Source organism: Pleurodeles waltl, chromosome 1_1 (assembly GCF_031143425.1).
Source record: "Pleurodeles waltl isolate 20211129_DDA chromosome 1_1, aPleWal1.hap1.20221129, whole genome shotgun sequence".
Taxonomy (NCBI): domain Eukaryota; kingdom Metazoa; phylum Chordata; class Amphibia; order Caudata; family Salamandridae; genus Pleurodeles; species Pleurodeles waltl.
In genome coordinates, this window is record NC_090436.1 from 898346079 (window position 1) to 898366416 (window position 20338).

At 48.7% G+C, this 20338-nt stretch overlaps 1 protein-coding gene across 2 annotated transcripts in view; it reads right to left on the bottom strand.

Annotated features, from left to right (window-relative positions):
* The window catches only part of VPS13A (vacuolar protein sorting 13 homolog A), a 1844906-nt gene that overhangs the window by 337155 nt on the left and 1487413 nt on the right, over nt 1-20338 (bottom strand). For both annotated transcript variants that reach the window (XM_069230089.1, XM_069230094.1), the window contains exon 66: nt 12704-12749. In XM_069230089.1, coding sequence (XP_069086190.1) covers nt 12704-12749 — 46 coding nt within the window. The remainder of the gene's footprint in view (nt 1-12703; nt 12750-20338) is intronic.

Sequence of the window (20338 nt, forward strand, 5' to 3'; positions counted from 1 at the left end):
ATGCAGCACAGGAGCAGGAGGAGAGTTCCAGAAGTGATGCAGTTGATGTCCCACATCAGAAGAAGAGTTGCAGTCAGTCAGTGGAGTAGAAAAGCCACTAACAAGACTACGCAAAGGCAACAGTTGCAGAAGAAGATTTGCAGAGCTGCTGGGGGCCAGGAAGGTACGGGGAGACTCAACTTAAGGAGGGGAGTCCCAGGTAACCCGCAGCAGTGAGGAGAGTCAGAAGTCGAGAATGCAGTCCCCACAGGAAAATCACAGGCAGTCGGCACCGGAGTCTCAGTGAGGGCCACTCAGCTAAGTCGGACTCCTCTCCAGGTGTGCTGAGGCAGCAGACATGAGACTGTGCTTTGCAGGGAAGAGTGCTGAAAGCCGGGGCAACATGAAGCCTGAAGATCCCTTGGAAGAAGAGCCAACAAGCCTTGGTAGCTGCAAGAGTCACCGAGCACAGGGATACTGTCCTGCAAAGACAGGCAAGGGCTTACCGTCTCCGAATTTGGACAGCTGGTATTGAGGACCAAGAGGACCACTCTAGACCACCACCTGTGACGCAGGATCCCCGTACTTTTGCGGGAGAGAAGATCTACGCAGCCGGTTGTCAATGCAGTTGGTGCCTGCGGATGCAGGGGAGTGTCTACACTCCAAGGGAGATTCCCTTTTGCTTCTCGTGCAGGCCGAATACTCGTTGCCCTCAGGAGGTGCACAGCTAGGGAAATGTTGCAGTTGCAGGATGGAGCCAGGGAAACAATGTTGCAAAGCAGAGTCGTTGCTGGAATTGCAAATTGTCGGTTCCCGGAGGGTCCAGTAGCAGTCAAGGTGGGCAATGATGAAGTAAACGATGCAGAGGAGTCCTGCTGGAATCTTGCACGTCGGACCTGAGGACCCACCCAGGAGGGAGACCCTAAATAGCCCAGGAAGGGGGATCGGTCACCTAGCAAGGTGACCACCTATCAGGAGGGGGCTGTGACGTCATCTGTCTGAAATGGCCACTCAGATGCTCCTCTGCCCACCTTAGATTCAAAATGGCAGAATCAAGTAGCCACCTGGAGGAGCTGTGGCCACTACCCCTGGGGTGGTGATGGACAGGGGGGTGGTTACTCCCCTTTCCATTGTCCAGTTTTGCTGAAGGGCAGGGACCGGTGGTCCCTGGACCTGTGCAAACCAGTTTATGCAAGGAGAGCACCAAATGTGCCCTTTAAAGCAGACCGCTGGCTTGGGGAGGCTACCCCTCCTGAACCATGTAACACCTATTTCCAAAGGGAGAAGGTGTTGCCTCCCACTCCCAAAGGAGATCCTTTGTTCTGCCTTCCTGGGCTTGAGCTGGTCAAGCAGCAGGGGGGCAGAAACCTGTCTGTAGGATGGCAACAGTGCAGGGGCTCCCAGAGAAAACCCTGCAAACTGGTAGGAGCAAAGCTGGGGGTCCTCAGAGGAGCCCCCCAGAGTGCATAGAATCATACAACCAATACTGGCAAAAATATTGGGGTATGATTCCGACGTAAAAGTTACTTACCTTCAGTAACGACATATCTGGTAGAGACATATTCTAGTTGCAGATTCCTTACCTTAGAATTTCCCCAGGCATTAGACTGGATACGGAGATTTTTCTTCGAGCAATACCCTTGCGCGCCGGTAGGTGGCGTTGGTCGACTCTGTGGGCGTCGTTGGCATCGTGGTCGCCATGATGACTTTCGTAGTAGTACATAGACGTCGCCTTTGTGCAGTGACGTCAGTTTCTTTTAACGACATTCCACGTCAAAGCGCAGAGCCGCTAAGAAAACTGATATTGCTGCGCCAGAGCTAAGGACCTGAAAGGGGGAATCCCTGTCCCTAGAAATCAGTTTGCAAGAAGGAGGATGGTTGGGCGGTAAGGAATCTGCAACTAGAACGTCTCTGCCAGATATATTGTTACCAAAGGTAAGTAACTTGTACATCTGATAGAGACTTCTAGTTGCAGATTCCTTACCTTAGAATAGATACCCAAGCAATGCCATCCTCGGTGGTGGGGTGCGAACCAAGATCATACTAGGAAGTCCTGCAGGACCGAACGACCAATGTAGCTGTGCCGATGGACCTGACTGTCCAGACAGTAGTGCTTAGCAAACGTGTGCAGGGACGCCCATGTAGCTGCCTGGCAGATATCCACGACAGGAACTCCGCGTGGAAGCAGCAGTTGCTCTGGTGGAATGAGCACGCAAGCCCTGAGGAGGTTGCTTCTTGGCCGGAGCGTAGCACATTTTGATGCAAAGAAGCACCCATCGAGAGATGGTACGCTTTTGCACCGCCTTCTCTCTTTTTTAGCACCCACATACCCAACGAAGAGTTGATCGTCCACCCAGAAATCTTTAGTACGAATGAGGTAGAACACCAACGTTCTTTTTGGGTCCAGTCTCACCTCCTCATGGGAAGGATGTGGGGGTGCGTAGAAAGTAGGCAGAGTGATGGACTGGCCTACATGAAAGGGTGTAACCACCTTAGGAAGGAAAGAAGCCTTAGTGCGCAACACAACACTGTCTGGGTGCACAGACAAGTATGGAGGCTTTGAGGAAAGGGCCTGAAGCTCACTCACCCTGCGGGCAGTGGTGACTGCAACAAGAAAGAACGTTTTGAAGGTGAGGAGCCGCAAGGGACAACTAAGCATTGGCTCAAAGGGAGTACACATCAAATAAGTAAGTACAAGATTGAGGTCCCAATGAGGCATGATAAATGGATTGGGAGGAAATCAATAGGTGAGTCCCTTTAGGAATCTACTCACAATAGGAGATTTAAAGAGTGAAGGCTGATTAGGTAGCCTAAGAAAGGCGAGAATGGCAGATAAATACCCTTTAAGGGTGCCCAAAGCAGAGCCCTGCTGGGCCAAAGAAAGAATGAACAGAAGAACCTCGGACAGAGGAGAAGAAAGGGGATCAACAGATTTGTTGGTACATCATGCCACAAATGTACTCCAACGACAGCCGTATACAGTTTTGGTTGATGGACGCCTGGCTGCCAAGATAACATTGCAAGACTTCTGGTAGAAGGGCAAAAGCGATCAACGGTCCCCGCTCAATCTCCACACATGAAGGCGGCGGTTGGACAGGTTCGGGTGAAGAACCGTCCCCTGTTGCTGCGAGAGAAGATCCGCCCGAAGAGGCAGTCTGAGTGGAGGATCGATGGAGATGCTCAATAGCTCTGGATACCATACCATCTGTGCCCGGTCCGGAGCCACCAAGATGACTTGGGCCCGGTCGTTCCTGATTTTCTTGAGAACTCTGGGCAGAAGAGGTATAGGTGTAAAAGAGGCCGGAGTTCCACTCGAGACAAAAAGCATCTCCGAGCGAGTGCCGCCTTGGAAACTCCAACGTGCAAAACAGCTGACGTGCGTTCTCTGCAGAGGCATACGGATAACCAACGCTCTCCCCATTGCCGAGAGAGACCATGCGCCACCTCCAGATGGAGATGCCATTCGTGATTGGCTGTGCATCGACGGTTGAGTTAGTCCGCTCTGGCGTTGAGGGAGCCCGCCAGATGTTGAACCATCAGGGTAATTCCCTGATGTTCCAGCCATGTCCAGAGGCGTAGTGCCTCCTGACAAAGGGTCCAGTACCCTACTCTGCCCTGTTTGTTGCAGTACCACATGGCAGTAGTATTGTCCGCGAACACCTGCACCACTTTCCCTTTGAGAGAGGGAAGGAAAGCTTTCAACGCAAGCCTGATCACCCGGATCTCCAGAAAATTGGTATGGACCCCAGACTCTGCCGGAGACCAGAGTCCTATGATCTCTGCCTTCTCCCTGTGGCCGCCCCAACCCAGAAGTGACACATCTGTCACTATAGAGAGATCTGGTTGGGGAGGGGAGAGGGATCTGCCGTGGACCCAATGCGGATTCGAAAGCCACCACTGCAGGTCTTTCACAGTCCCTTCCGAGATCTGGACCATGTCGGAGAGCTTCCCCTGATGCTGCGCCCACTGGAACTTAAGGTACCGCTGCAGAGCTCGCATATGCCATCTGGCATGTGTTATTAGCAGGATGCAGGAGGCCATGAGGCCCAGCAGCCTCAATCAGTTTCACCGAAACCCAAGACCGAGGCTGAAAGATCGGAATCGTAGCCTGAATGTCTTGGACTCTCTTTTCAGGAGGATAAGCCCAAAACTGCACTGTGTCCAGAACCGCTCCGATGAAAGAAAGCATCTGAGAGAGAGTCAGGTGTGCCTTTGGCACATTTATAGTGAACACCAGCGTATGCAAGAGGTTCACCGTAGTCTGAAGGTGGGAGACGACTTTCTGGGGCGAATCGGCCTTCAACAGCCAGTCGTCGAGGTAGGGGAAGACTGATACCCCTAACCTGCGTAGATAAGCTGCAACCACCGCCATCACTATCGTGAACACCCGAGGGGCATTGGTAAGGCCGAAGGGGAGCACGGTAAACTGAAAGTGCTTGTGACCTACCACAAACCGTAGATAACGTCTGTGGACAGGCAGGATGGGGATGTGGAAATAAGCATCCTGCAAGTCTAACGCTACCATCCAGTCTCCTGGGTCCAAGGCAGACAGAACCTGAGCCAGGGTGAGCATTTTTAATTTCTCCTTCTTGAGGAAGTAGTTTAGGTCCCGAAGGTCTAGGATAGGACGTAAGCACTTGTCCTTTTTTGGTATCAGAAAGTAGCGGGAATAACAACCATGACCTACTTCTGGCACAGGGACCTTTTCTAAAGCCCCCTTGGCCAAGAGAGTTGCGACTTCTTGGCGGAGAAGCGTCAAATGATCCTCTGGAAGGTGAATGAAGGATGGTGGCATGGTTGGTGGAGCGGATTTGAAAGGGAGGGGATGGAGTAGCCCTTTCGAACTATCTGCAAAACCCACCTGTCCGTGGTGATGTTTTCCCAGTGGGGCAGGTGATGGCGAATCCTGCCACCAACTGGACAGAAGAGAGAGGGCGGACTAGGAGAGTTTGGAGGGTGCAGCGGGAGCATAGGGGGCCTGGGCAGACCTCTGGTTCCCTGTCCCACGACCACGTGGGATTCCGCGTCCCTGGCCACGCAGAGGCTGAACAGCGTGGGCGGCACGCTGGCTGGGTGGAGGATGCGACAGGGAGCCCTTTCCGTGGCCAAAAGCAGTCTGTGGGGGGTGAGGGGCAGAGGAAAGACCGAGGGACCGAGCCGTTTCCTGAGAATCCTTGAATCTCTCCAAGGCCGAGTCCGCTTTGTCTCCGAAGAGACGGGAGCCATCAAAGGGCATGTCCATGAGTGACTGCTGGACATCCCCAGAAAAACAAGAACTACGCAACCAGGCGTGGCATCATAAGGCCACCATCGTAGCAACCGACGATCTGCCCAGAGAGTTAGTTGTGTCCAGCGCACAACGGATTGTGAACTTTGCCGCATCTTTCCGATCGTTCACAGCTTGGGAGACGATAGCACGGGCCTCCTCCGGTATCTGTGGCAGGACCTGCACAACCGTATTCCACAAAGAGTGTTCACAGACCGCAGTGCGAGACTCGAGGAAGAAAACAACTTCTTGCCAAACTGTTCCAGCCTGTTGGATTCCCTATCTGGGGGTGCGGAAGGGAATGCGCCTGAAGAAGAGGAAACCTGGATAACAAGACTCTCAGGCATAGGGTGTTGGGACAGGAATTTAGGGTCACTCTGAGTGGGCCGATGGCGTGCGATAGTCCTATTCACCGGAGCCCCTGTGTTGGGTTTGGAACAGGTACCCAAAAGGACATTGGTGAGGGCTTCATTAAATGGCAAAAGGGGTTCTGAAGTAGAAGCCCCAGGCTGAAGCACCTCCGTCAGGAGATTTGACCTGACATCAACAGTGGGAAGCTCGAGACCAAGGACCTCAGCTGCCCTGCTGACTACCATACTATACGTTGCTCCCTCCGCCGTAGCCACGGTAGGAGGAGACAGCATGCCAGCGTGAGGAGAAGTATCCAGGCCACTGGCTTCGCCCAATTCCTGAGCCCAGTCCATAGAAGGGTCATCCTGGTAGTCATAAGGGTCCAGGGACCCCTCCAATCCCTCCCCATATTCGTACCCATAAGAAAAATAATCTTTGTTCTAGGGTTCAGAGGTGCCACCTAAATACTAAATTTAGGGGTGTTACAGGGAGTGCCAGGTGGTAGGTAATGGGCTACTCACCTGTAGGGTGACTCCACCCTTTTTTTACCACTTCCGGGGGGAAATGGGTTAACCCTAACCCTATTGGCCTAATTCCTTCCAAACAAGATGGAGGAATTCAAAAAGTAGTGTCCACTTCAGCTCGCCCACCTTAGGGGTGAGACTGGCATGAAGTGGCACTCGAATTTTTCCACCAGTCCTGCCAAAATTGGGGACAGGTACTGGGGGTTGACCTTCTCTACCATTTAGAGAGGCCTGGGTCACATTACAAAGGCGACAAAGCCTTTGAAGTGCCGCGCCCTGAAATGTCCATCCTGCCTGGATGAGGTGTTGACACCTCTGCACAGAGTAGGGCTTTGTTCTGAGCCCTCAAGAGCGTTGGCTCTCACCTCAGGGGACCAGAACTCTGACTAAGGTGCCTGCACTGGTTTTGACAAGTCAGTGCCCACGCTAAGAGTTGGTAGGTTTTCAGGGGGCACCTCCAAGGTGCCCTCTGAGTGCATGTATGAATAAATCCATCAATTTAGTGAGGGTTTATTAAAATGAGATGTTTAATACCAAACATCTCTATCTTCTGTGAAGCCATCATGTAGCTGGAGAACTCGTAATGACCAGTGTCCAGCACTAAATGGCTTCCCTTTTCACTTACTATATCTGAGAATCAACAGACATAGCAGGGGCATATATGCCTTTAGGGCTAGAAGGCCTGCTAGAGATGTGACTTACCGATATTGCATGCTGCCTAAAGGGAACAGGGTACACAGGTTGTGTGCCATCTTGTATTTTTATTTTAGTTCTGAAACAAGAGATGCAGCCTGTAAAAGCAGCACTGTGTGCACTTAGTGAGAGAGTCTCGGAGGTTGGCACAATTTGTGCTGTGGCCTTCAGGGGCCTTCCTTTAGTACCCCATGTTCTAGGTAACAGAGGTATCATTTACTAGGGACTTAGTGGTAGTTAAAGGTTTGCCAATAGGGCAAAGCGACTGTGCATTATTGGAGGGAAAGAGATCTGGCACTGAGGATCAGTCAAAATTGCACCAGAAACCAGGCAAAAAGTGTGTGTGTGTGTGTGTGTGTGTGTTGGGGGGAAGGGGAGAGGGGGCGGATGAAGAACCATGTCAAAAGAGGCACTTTCCTACAGATGGGGGCACACTGGTAGAAGCCACATATCGCACACATACACAATTGTTATTATAGGTGAGTATTAATAGCCAAATGAATACTGGCATCACACTTGTCATCATGTCCATGTGTGCACATTGTAAGTGATTAAGTACCTGTGATGTTGTGGGCCCAGTTGTGTGTGTGAGTCAGTACGTGTATGTGAGATTGGATTGGCTGGTCAAGGTGTAGGGAGCTGGAGTGGGCGATGTGGATGTGGTTGTGTCTGTATGTGTGTCACGTGCACGCCGGTCTTTTGGTTGTTTTCGGTTGGGTGTTGTATTGCTGTGTGCAACCTTCAGATGTGTGTTGTGTGGTGGCTGTAGTTGGGGTGTGTTCAACTGTGCGTGTGTGTGCAGATGGGTGTGTCATTGTGTTTTTTGTGTTGTGTGTGTAGTATCAATAGTGTGTATGTTGTGTCATGGATGTATGGCAATGTAGATTTTTATGCATGTAGATGTATTGCTGTGCTGGAATGGCAATGGATAATTGTGCGTATGTGTGTTAAGCAGGTGGACACACCTGGCTACGGTACAATGTGTGTGTGTGTGTGTGTGTGTGTTACTTACCTCTATGCGATAACCAATGCCATTATACAATACACTATGGATTCTGCAATGGTCTGCCTCCGTCAGCAATCTGCCACCAGTATACTGCCTGCAGAACTTTAACATCTAAATACAGTCGCTGGAACCCACCAGGCTGACGGCTAGGTAGAGCACTTCGTTGTGGCAGTCTGCGGCTCAGTCGCAATAAATCTAAGTATGGCAGGCAGAACAGTGTTTTCAAGTCCACCGTGACAGCAAATTGGTGGTATTACCACTAAGATCTAAATCAGGCCTAAAGTCCAAACCAAGAAATTCTCACTGCTACTTTGTTGAGTGGCTCCCCTCCTTCTCAGACACCACGTGCTGCCTTGTCCCGCTGAACTTTCTCTTTTCAGACATTTTTTCTTGACATGTCTTTGGAGTCTGAAGAAAAGAGAAGACCGAGCCCAAACAACTTTGTGCATCCATACCGCGCTCCATAGCAGTCAGCCATAACTTTCAACTTTGCCCTGGTTTCATGTGACTAAAATGTCCGCAGTTGGGCATTCATGTTTTGGGTGCTAGATTTTACTATGGTTCACCCTGACCGCGACTGTTTCTTGAGAAGGGCTCACACCTACCTCAACCCGCAACCTAATTTATATCCGCTGCGTACTCTGTGATAGCTTAGGGTGCATCAATAAACAGAGTTGCAGTCAGCAGCATCATGTCATCAGAACTCAGAGCCACCAAACACCAATGCAAGCATCTGGATCACACATAGAACATGAGCTATGACGACACAGACAAAAGTACATACGGTCAGCCCTAATAATAAACCACCAGCAAATCTGACTCACCAAAAGATCTACTTTAATGAACATACTGAAAATGGTACCAAGAGCACCAAGGAATTTTTCTTCATTGTGAAGGATGTCTCTTCAGCAAGTAGATCAACTTGTGTTACCCCATCACAGAAACCCTGCACATAGCTGTCACTCTTTTTCAGCAGCAAGATCAGCAACATCTACAACTTTAAATCCAAACCAGACCCAACCACACTTGCAGCCCTTCTGCAGAAAAATAATCTTGACTAACTATCCCATCACCACAGAAGAAAACTCTTCATCTGCACAGTCCATACACTCTTAGACCCCTGCCCTCACCACATTTTCACCAAAGGACTGGACCCCTTCAGCGCTGCCTTAATCACAATAGTGAATGACTCAATCAACACACCCAACTTCCCGGAAGCATGTCACAATACTCAAAGTTCTCTCACTACTAAAGAAAAAAACAGCAGATTCAAAGACACCAGCTAACTACTGACTGAACTCCACGCTAAACTAACTCTGCAAAATTCATGGAGAAAATCATAAATAAGCTACAAGTCGCCTACTTTAATGACGACCACCTCCTCGACACCACCCAATCTGGATTCAGGCTCAAAACAGATCTGAGGGCGCACTCCTCAGCACCACAGACGAGATCTGTCTAAATATGGATAGAACAACGCCTCAGCCATCATCCTACTAGACCAATCTGCCACCTTGAATATCGTCTCTCACCCCATCCTCATTCAACACCTCCAGGAAGCCGGCATACAAGGCCCCACACCCCGCTGGATCTACTCCTTCACAGATCACAACCAGTCAGTCAGCCAGACTCCATTCAACTCAGCCACCTCTAACCTCATATTTGGAGGTACCCAAAGGATCATTGCTCAGCATCATACTTCTCAATGCCTACATATCCCAACTCACCAGCATCATCTACACCAATGGAATCAACATCATCACTTATGCAGAGGACACCCAGCTCATCCTCTCCCTCTCCAACAAAACACCAAGCACCCTGACCAACTTCACCTCCTGCCTCTACGATGTTGCCACCTGGATGAAAATCAACTGCCTAAAATTCAACACAGCCCAAACTGAAGTTGCCTTCTTTGGAAAAAGAAATGTTACTATAGAACTCCATCTGGTAGGCAGACAAACCTAGACCTACACCCCACCCGGCAACCAAAGCGAAGGACCTCTGCATAATGATAAACAACCAACTCGCCATGACCAGCTGAGTGAGTGCAATCTCTGCCTCTTGTTCCACACATAGAAATGCTCAAGAAAATCTTAAAAGGGCTCCCAATCAAAACATGGGGACGTCCTCCAGGCCATCATCACCAGCCAGTTGGACTACAACAATAAAGCTCCATGTTGGAAACAACATGCAGGAGGGCTCCAGGCCATTCGAAAGTCAGCGGCCAGGCTCACACTCAGGCTTTCTCTCCATCCCTCATAGGCCTCACTGGCTCACCGTCCACAAACACATACTTTTCAAACTCCAGGCACACCATCTAAAAAGACCTGACCCACCTGCCTCAAAAACCAGGTTAACATTCAAATACCCACCAGACACCTCAGTTCAGCCGGACGCTCGTTCTCACATCCCCCGGCATTTGCAATATTGGAGCTGGAGACCATGCCATCTCCTAACTTCTCCACAAAGCCTGGAATGACCTGTCCCTTCACATCAGAGCTGCCTCTTCTGTTCTTGAGTTCTGAAACAAACTGATGACCTAGCTCTTCACCTCCAAGAACACATCACCTAGCCACAGCTTAGACAGCCCTTTTTTCACTCTTATTTAGGATACTCTCCTCCATAATGAGTTGAACACTCTACAAATACCCATTACATAACAGGTTGCAAACTTAGATGGAAGATGCATTATGTCACATGGATTCTACAAGGGAATTTGCTACTGCATCTACAACAGATATTAAGCCATGAAATTATACCTATCTGAAGTCAAAACACTGAAGACTTTAGTCAGTGAGGCACCGAAAGAGCTTCAAAACCATGCCAATGAGCTGCAGAGAAACAGGAGTGACACCAACAAGCTGGTTGGTGTCTAATATATTTTGATGTAACCCCATTCATCAGGCAAAGTTGGAGCTAAAGACACCTGGCAGTGATTAAGGCCAATCGCAGGGGGAAAGATTCTGGAATCTGTGAGAATATGTATTGATTAGAACTTTCTTTGATTATTTGTTAAAAATCTATTTCTGTTATCTAGGGCTTTCTTTACACACCTCCACTCTGTCCTAAATTAATCTGGTAAGCAGCCATGTATAAGCTTGGATACCACAAAACAACCTACACAGGGGTGGATTTTCTATTCCAGATCCTGAGTTGTACTTCTATGCGGCAAAGGCTAATTTTGCAGTTAATTACTTTTTATCCCCCAGATCTCCTACCCAAAAATTGCGGAAAAGCATGTGACCAACCACAGAATGCCTCAAGAGGCATTATTTTTCCAAAACCATGCAGCTTGTATGAAGGCTAACAAGGTACCATCCACCAACTGAGGATAGAATGAGATGGAGAGAAGTGTAGATCAAATGACTGTATTCACTGCATTGCCACTTTAAACATAAGACAATGGGGGGTCATTCTGACCCTGGCGGTAGACTACCGCCAGGCCAACGACCGCGGATGCACCACCAACAGGCTGGCGGTGCATTCATGGGCATTCTGACCGCGGCGGTACCGCCGCGGTCAGAAACGGAAAACCGGCGGTGTCCCGCCGGTTTCCCGCTGCCCTGGGGAATCCTCCATGGCGGCGCTGCAGGCAGCGCCGCCATGGGGATTCCGACCCCCTTACCGCCAGCCTGGCTCTGGCGGTTTTGACCGCCAGAACCTGGCTGGCGGTAACAGGTGTCGCGGGGCCCCTGGGGGCCCCTGCAGTGCCCATGCCACTGGCATGGGCACTGCAGGGGCCCCCTAACAGGGCCCCACCAAGATTTTCAGTGTCTGCCAAGCAGACACTGAAAATCGTGACGGGTGCAACTGCACCCGTCGCACCCCTTCCACTCCGCCGGCTCCATTCGGAGCCGGCATCCTCATGGAAGGGGGTTTCCCGCTGGGCTGGCGGGCGGCCTTCTGGCGGTCGCCCGCCAGCCCAGCGGGAAACTCAGAATTACCGCGGCGGTCTTCTGACGGCGGAACTTTGGCGGGCGGCCTCCGCCGCCCGCCAAAGTCAGAATGACCCCCAATGTCTTCTGCTGAAGGAAGGTGTTTTGGTAACTCTGGGATATCATCCCATTGTGCATGGTCAAATTATGCATGTAAAGCATTATCAATAATCACATTGATTACTTCCTCCCCCATTCAAATAGTGGACATTCCTAAGCTTCAGCACATAATGAGAGCATTGACATTTTAATGATGAGAACATAGACAGTCTCAGTCTCTGGTTGACCCTATATGTATACAAAATCCTGTGGTTATGGTTTCACAAAAATGACTGACAAGCAGTTTACTTTTTGTTTTAACCCCTCAGTCATCAAAGGGTTTCAAATGAGGGTGCGATCCCTGGAAATCTCTCAAACCTCACCCCACCACCATGTCAAGCCTTTAGGATGGCATCTGTGGTTAGTCAATCAGACAGGGTCACCCCCCATAAGGGGCATCTGTACATGTGCTTCCTGAAAAGTTAAATAGCTTGGAATACTGTTCACAAGTTTATGTCCACTTGACATTGTGAGATTTTGTCCTATACATTCTGAATGCAGCATAAAAATACATTTTTCAACTTTAAAAAAATGAGAAGTTGCAGATTTATCAGTTTACAAATGTTAACTGAAGAAAATATACTACCTGAGTAACTACAAAGAAACCGGTAGTAAAGTGTGTGGTTGGGCTACAGAAAATAATCTAGGTTGGAGCAGATGGCTGTATCATCTGGAAATCGGTAACCAACAAAACCAGTGTATTAAAGAGGAAGGGGTATGAAGCAGAATAAGGTGTATAATGTAGCTTCAAATCTCAAAGGTTGAGGTGATAGGATAATGAGGCGGTATTCACAGAGTAAAACACCATGTTTAGGATCAGTACTGTTTTAAGAAATATATGCACTTTTACCTTTTATTGGCTTTGTAACAATTCCAGTTATTCCACTGACAAAACCCTGTGGAGTAAAATAATGTGATTATCATCTTACAGAAGACAGGCTACTTCATACAACTGTAGTAAAAACAAATGTAATTTTAGTTTGAATCTGCCGACTCACACTCTACAGTTCAGAATTTTAACTTACTTTTAAGTATTTTGCAAGTTTTAGTCACTTACTTTCAGATATGAATACATACATCTTTTCTCAGTGCAACATATTTGAAAAAAAGTTTGAGCAAGCCATGGACACCGGCAAGCAAAGTAAATTTATCACAAGTGTTAGGAAATCGCAAAGGTGAACTGATTCTATTTTCTGAAAGCTAGAAAATGAGAATAGCAAAGTGTTGGGGTATTTTTGAGACATCCTTTTCCATGGATGACTACTTTGCATTAAGGTACTAACAAGGCATCTTACAATTCACATCACACAGTATCTTGGGATCTGACCAAGCACCGAAAGCAAGCAGTTTGGGGGCCCATCACAGACATTTATCTGCAACAGGACATTAAGTTTAAAGCCTATATATTTCAGAGGAGAAGGCCTCACAACTTGATCAATAAATTAGTTAAAAAAAAAAAAAAGAGAAAGCTCAGTGGCTTTAGATGGCATCTCCGTGAAGAAGTAGAAAAAAGGGTATTAATGTCATCAAAGTATGGGGGCTTTTGTAAAGAAGCTTTGTCATTTCTGGTGGGTTCTCACAACTCTGGTCCTCATGCTGAACACATCACATTGCTGTGAAATGTTCAGACTCCAGTCTAGTAGAAAGGTAATGTAGGAAAGTAGCACCTTTCTGGCATAGTTACCCCTTACCTTTTTGCCTGGTGTCAGTGTGTTCAGAGTGTAGCACACGGGGATCCTGCTAACCAGGACCCCAGTGTTGGTGCTCTCCCCCCTAAATTGAATTGTAAGTTAACTTTTACATCTCATAATTGGCATACTGGTGCACTCATGTAAGTCCCTAGTATATGGTACTTAGGTACCCAGGGCATTGGCACACCAGAGGTCCCCCCTGGGTAGAGCATGTATTATGCCACCGATGGGGCCTATACAAACTGTGACTACAGGCCTGCCATTGCAGCCTGTGTGAAATGGTGCATGCACCTTTCACTCCAGATATAAAGTTTGCCTTATATCAGGGCCACTGCACTCTGACTCTGTAAGTCACCCAAAAGGTAGACCCTTCAGCCCATGGGCAGGGTGCATGGCTCTAAGTGTGAGGGCAACCCTGCATGAGTAGAGGTGCCGCTATAAACCCCAGACTCCATTTCCTGGGCTTTGTAAGTGGGAGGAAGCCATCTTATGATATGCAGTGGACACTGGTAAACACAAGGTGTCCAACTACATAATGGCTTCTCCGAATATAGGCATGTTTAGTTTCAAACATTTTGGAATCATGCAACTACCTCGATTCTAGTGCCAGTTGCATGATACCAGGTAGTCTGGTGGTTACTTAGGAGATTCTCCCAAGGCTACCTGTACAGCCTTACAGGGTCTGCATGCCACCCCGTGCTGCTGCCGACCGCAGACACTGTTCTCCTAATGGAGCCGGCGGCAATATGGCGGTGAAGCAGGTGCAGCAGCACCCTTCGTGCTTTCCATTGTCCGCCAAGCAGACAGTGGAAATCGCGATGGGGCTGTGCCTGGGGGGCCCTGTACTACCCATGCCAAGTGCATGGGCAGTGCAGGGGCCTCAGGGGCCCTCCCGAGTCCCCTTACCGCCAGCATGGACAGGCTGGCGGTAAGGGGAGTCGAAATCCCCAGAGCAGCGTTGCTTGCAACCACCGGGACCACCATGGAGGTATACCGCCGGTCGCGGTGGTATGACCCTAGCGTTTCCGCTACGGTCATGATATGGCTGGAAGTACCGCCAGCCTGTTGGTGGTACTTCCGCCACTTTAACCCTGGCGGTCACCGACCGTCATGGGTTAAAATGAGGGCCTAAGTGTCAAACCATGGCAGTTGCTACTTTTAGAGGGGGACCAGTTTACTGCCCCTATGAAAGTTGTAGCGTCCTCATCCATTCCTGCAGAGTGTCTTATGGGCAATGATTTGGAGAATTTAGCTTGGGCTGAAGTGGAGTTACAGGCCCATGCAACAATATTTGGCATCGTTTAGTGTGTGTTTGTGGCAACTAGGGCACAGGTCGAGAAAAGGGGAGAACAAGGAGCTTTGGAGCCTAGAACAATGGCCCAAGCAGCTCCCAAGAAGAGAGATAGGAAGGGTAAAAAGTTACCCTCTACTCAGTCTTCATGTCAGGGTCAGTCTCCTCAGGGAGATGATCTTGCCCCTTGTGAGGAACCTGCCAGAGGAGAGCTTGGAAATGACACGGCAGAGCTTTTGGGGCAGGGGGACTCTCCAGGAAGAAATTGAGTCTGGAGCAGAAAGCCTGCCCTTCTCTTGAATGCTTCTGCTGCAGAAGAGGCAGGGGATGTCACTGGATCCCACAGGATCTACTGGGGAAAATGGTCTTCTTTATTCTGAGGCTAGAAACCACAAGCCTGGTGCTACCAGGACACTGCCACACAACAGAAGTTTGGGGAGTTCTCATTGACCCTGGCACATGACATTACCTTTGCAGGAAATCTTGGGCAAAGCAAGACTTGGGGTACACATGTCCCACAATTTCAATGGCCCCACATGTCTGAAGACACCAAGGAGTTTTGATGTTCCTTTGTCACCTGCCAAGCCAGTGGCAATTCAGATGGCACTACAAAGGCCCCCTCAATTCCACTACCAGTAGTTTGGGTTCCCTTTGAAAGGGTAGGAAATGACATTGTTGGTTCCCTTGACCCTCCTACAGCCTCTGGGAAAAGAAGTACTCAGAGGCCATTACCCTTAGGACCATTACAGCTCCTGCAGTGGTCAAGGTGCTCCTGGGAATCTTTTCCAGTGTGGGTTTTCCTAAGGAGGTAGTATCAGACAGAGGTACAAACCTCATGTCTGGGTACTTAAAAGCAATGTGTAAGGAGTGTGGAGCAACCTACAAATTCACCACCCCTTACCATCCACAAGGAAATGGGTTAATTGAAAAATTCAACAAAACCCTCAAAGGTATGATCATGGGAGACTCTGGAAAACCCAGGAGGAGATGGGATGTCGTAATATCTTGCATCCTTTTTGGCTACGGAGAGGTTCCATAGAAAGGAGTGGGTTACAGCCCATTTGAGCTTCTGTTTTGGCATCCAGTTAGGGATCCTCTTGGTCTTGTAAAGGAGGGATGGGAGCAACCTCTCAACCCCCCTAAACAGGACATTGTGAATTATGTACTAGGCCTACATTCACATATGGTTGAGTATATGAAGAAGGTCACTAAAAACCTGGAGGCCAGCTAGGAGCTGCAAACGCAATGGCATGACCAAAAGGCTGTGCTGGCTGTTTACCATCCAGGGCAGACAGTTTGGGTTCTGGAGCCTGTGGCTCCAAGAACAATCCAAGGCAAGTGGAGTGGCCTCCACACAACTGTGGAGCCGAAGGGTGAGGTCACTTATTTGGTTGACCTGGGCACTCCAAGAAGCTAACGCAGGGTGCTTCATGTGAATCACCTAAAGCCTTATTTCAACAGGGCTGACATGAGCTTGTTGTGAGGGTACCTTAGAAGGTTTATGGGCACATTAATTTAGCCACAGGCCTGTAGCTTGTGCCCTTTAGCCTAGTTGCAATACATTTTATTCATTTTTATTTTCTCAGCAGAAGCTCTCTTCTGCAGTGATTTTTCCCCCTTTATCTTGTATGCTTTTAGCACAGAAACTGTTTTCATTCTTTGTACTCTAACATTCTCGTTCTGTGCCCTGCTCAAGGCTGTCTCCAATATGTTGCTGGTGCAAAGTGGAACAACGCAATTTCTGCCACTTCACGGAAACATGTGTGTTTTACCTTAGGGCAGTTTTCCTAGAACATTAGCTATTTTATTATAAAACATCTCTGTGCCCACATATGTTAGAGGGAGAGTTCCAGCCACTGCAGCTGTCTGCTGAGACTTGACTTCTTTCTCTGCTTACATGAGAGAGGACTTTCAGTAGACTAACAACTCTCTTCTCTACTACCAAATCCAGGTATGGGGGATGGTGTCTTCCTAGGGATTCTGAAGGGCGGATTAGGGCCAACACTGCTGTGCTCTAATACAGTACTTTAGTGGCGTAGGTAGGAATTCCAACACCTAGCATTCGGACATTATAGCGGGACTTTTCTTATGTTTCACTTTCTTTGTCACTACATTAATATTTTTATAGTTTATCATCCTAATCTTGGCAGTACATGCCATTTTATCTAGAATGCAATTGATTTAATAAAGTATACTGAACCAATCTTTACTTCTGTTTGTATTTGCGTGAATGAGACAAATGTAACTGGGAAAAAAAGGATGATATCCGTTTCACCACCATTTCCCCTGAGAAGTCAGAATGGCATGCGCACTGCTGCCATAAATCACCCTTACTTCCCAGTGCAGGTGAGCAACTGCTAGATGGTCTAAAGGCTGTCATAAGGTGTGGCATTTTAATAAGTTCCCCACAACCTGGTGGTGCTGCTGCCCGATTCCAGCAGTCTCATTGGTAGAATGAGAGCCAACACCTCAAACTTGAACATGGCCAATGATGAAGGGCAGGAAGAGGAGAGTGACCCTCTTCCTGACCTTTTCTCCAACAACCCTGCTGATGTTAAGTGGATGGGGTAGTCTTTGCCGATTGCCTCACTGAACAAAAAAGAAGCTTACTGCAGACAAGTGCTCAGCCAGTTTTCAGACCTTTTTTCCCGACACCCAGTCAGATCTCCTGGTGTGTCCATGATGTGGGCACAGGTGATAGTCTGCCTGTCATAAGCACAATTTAAAGACATACTGACTATGTCAGAGATTGCATCAGGGCAGAAGTCCAAAATATGCTTTAGTTGGGGGTTATTGAGCCTTCAGACAGCCCTTGGGCTAGTCCTGTAGATCTTGTCCCCAAATCTCATTCCCGGGGAGGGAAGAAATAAATGAGGTTTTGTGTAGACTACAAAGGCCTCAGTGCAGTCACTAAGATTGATGCCCATCCTATCCCCAGGGCAGATGAGTTGATTGATACTCTGGCTGCAGCCAAGTATCTCAGCACTTTTGATCTGACTGCACGTTATTGGCAGATCAAGTTAACAGATGCTGCTAAACCCAAAACAGTTTTTCCACTTCTTCGGTGCATTATCACTTCACTGTGATGCCCTTTGATTTAAAAAATGCATTTGCCACATTCCAGGGGAGGGTGAATCAAGTTCTGGCAGGCCTGGAAGACTTTAGTGCATCATATCTAGAAGATATTGCCGTCTTTAGCTCCACCTGGCAGGATCACCTGGTCTACTTCAGGAGTGCACTTGAAGCCTTACAGAAGGCAGGCCTTATTATCAAGGTGAGTAAATGCCAGAAAGGGCAGAGCAAAGTTGTTTACTTGGGCTGCAGGCTATGGTACCCATTTTCAGAGCAGGATAGACTGTCATGATCCAACCATGACCCCATTAGCACATCATCCGTATCATGGCCTCTGGACAGTGTGGGCTGGTTTGAACATTTTTACAAGGGCTGATTTTTGTTTCCCGTTTGGCCATTAATCGAAGTGGCAGTAAGAAGAATTATGTTACTTACCATCTAAGCATCTGTTCATGGCATGCACTGCTGTAGATTCACATGCTCTGCATACTCCTGCCAGCTAATGTTGGGTCCAGATAGGCGCAAGTTGGTTTTTTTCTAGGCAGTTTCTAGGGTCACGAGGTAAAGTGACTCCTCTCAGTGATAATGAGCTTAGGCCTCAACTTGATTGTTATATTGTTTTCCTGCAGTCGGGTGAGAATGGCGGGTTAGTAAAGAGATGTCCATGTGTATTCAAGTATAAGATACTTGTAGGAAAACACCCATTTTGACATGGTTATCCCCACTTTTTGCCTAGTTTCTGAAGTGGCTCTGACTGTTAGTGCACTGGGTCCTTGCTAACCAGGTCCCCAGTACCAGATCTCTTTCCCCACAACTGCACAGTTGTTTGCTCAATTTGCAAACTCTTTAGTTTCCACTTTAAGTCCCTACTAAATGGTACCCCTGATACCTAGGGCCTGGGATACCAACCAAGGTCCCTCAGGGCTGCAGCACCAATTGTACCACCCTTGGGGACCTCTCACCTAAACCATAAAGTGTTGCCATTGCAGGCTGCATGATTTGGTGCAGGCTACATTGAAAACATAACCTGTAACACATCCCTGTGTTCTAGGTAGCCTATCACTCCATGTGCAAGGTAGAAGTCACCCCTAAGGCAGGTTGCATCCAGACACATGTAAGGGCATATATGCATGAGCAGATATGCCCCTTCTATATGTCTCTTAATTCTAACACATGGTAAGTGCACAGGGCAGCCATTTTAAATGCATGTGCTGGACACTGGTCATTACGAGTTCCCCGGCTACATGATAGCTTCTCTGAATCCGTGGATGTTTTGGTATCAAACATGTCAGAATAATAAACCGTTACTGACCCCGTTGATGGATTTATTAATAAATGCACACAGAGGGCACTTTACAGGTCCCTCCGGAAAACCTACCAGCTACTGGCTCACTGGTCCTGACCTGTTCAGCAACTACAGGTGTGTTTCTGGCCGCACAAGGTGATAGCCAGTGCTCTCAAGGGCCTTTGACAAAGGCCTGCTCTGGGCAGAGGTGTGACCTCCTTTCCCAGGCAGGATGGACATTCCAGGACGTGGAGCTTCAATGGACTTTCCACCTTTGTAATGTTAGCCAGGTCTCGCCAGATGGTAGAGATGACCAACCTCCCTGTCTTGACCATACTTTTGCGGCAGCACAGCGGGAAACAGTTAAATTAGGAGGAGTGCTTACTTCATCCAAGTCCTACTCCTAAGGTGGACAAACTTAAGTGGACACTTTTCAAATTCCTCCACCTTGCTTGGAAGGAATTAGGTTACTAGGGTTAGGGTTATGCCCACGTCTAAGCTGAAGTGGTCATAAGAAGGGTGTAGTCAACCACAAGGTGGTCAGCCCATTGGCTACCAGCTGGCACTCCCTGCAACACCCCTAATTTGAGTATTTAGGTGGTACCCCTGAATCCTAGAACTCAGATTTCGACATCCTAAGAAGACTTGGACAAAGAAGAGTTGCACCCGCCAAAGAGGAAAAGAAGAAGCAGCTGACCTGGACTCAGCCCTTCTGGCATGCCTGCTGACCTTTAAGAATCCTGCACAAAAAGCCAACTTGTCCACCTTTCAATAAAGACTCTAGACTCCTGTGGGCACCGGAATTGCCCTGCAACAAGAGACTCCATTGAAGAGACTGCAGCTGCTGGAACCCTGGAAACGTGACACCAGAAGTGACCAATGCACCCGATGTCCACAACCCGCGGTGAAGCCAACCGACGTTGCCAGCGAGGGTCCCCAGCTGCCCAGAGACGATGCCCAGTGTGGTCTCACCCATCTAGGACTTTCCCAAGATGCCTGCAGCCTCTGCGAGCTGCCACCCTCTCCCACAGGCTTGTGGTAAGAGAAAATCCGACAGCTACAGCAACCACTGCACCCGTGATCCCTGACCCAGCTGAGGTGGGTCAAAGGTGCCAACGATGTTCCCCAGCTCCTAATAGCTCGAGT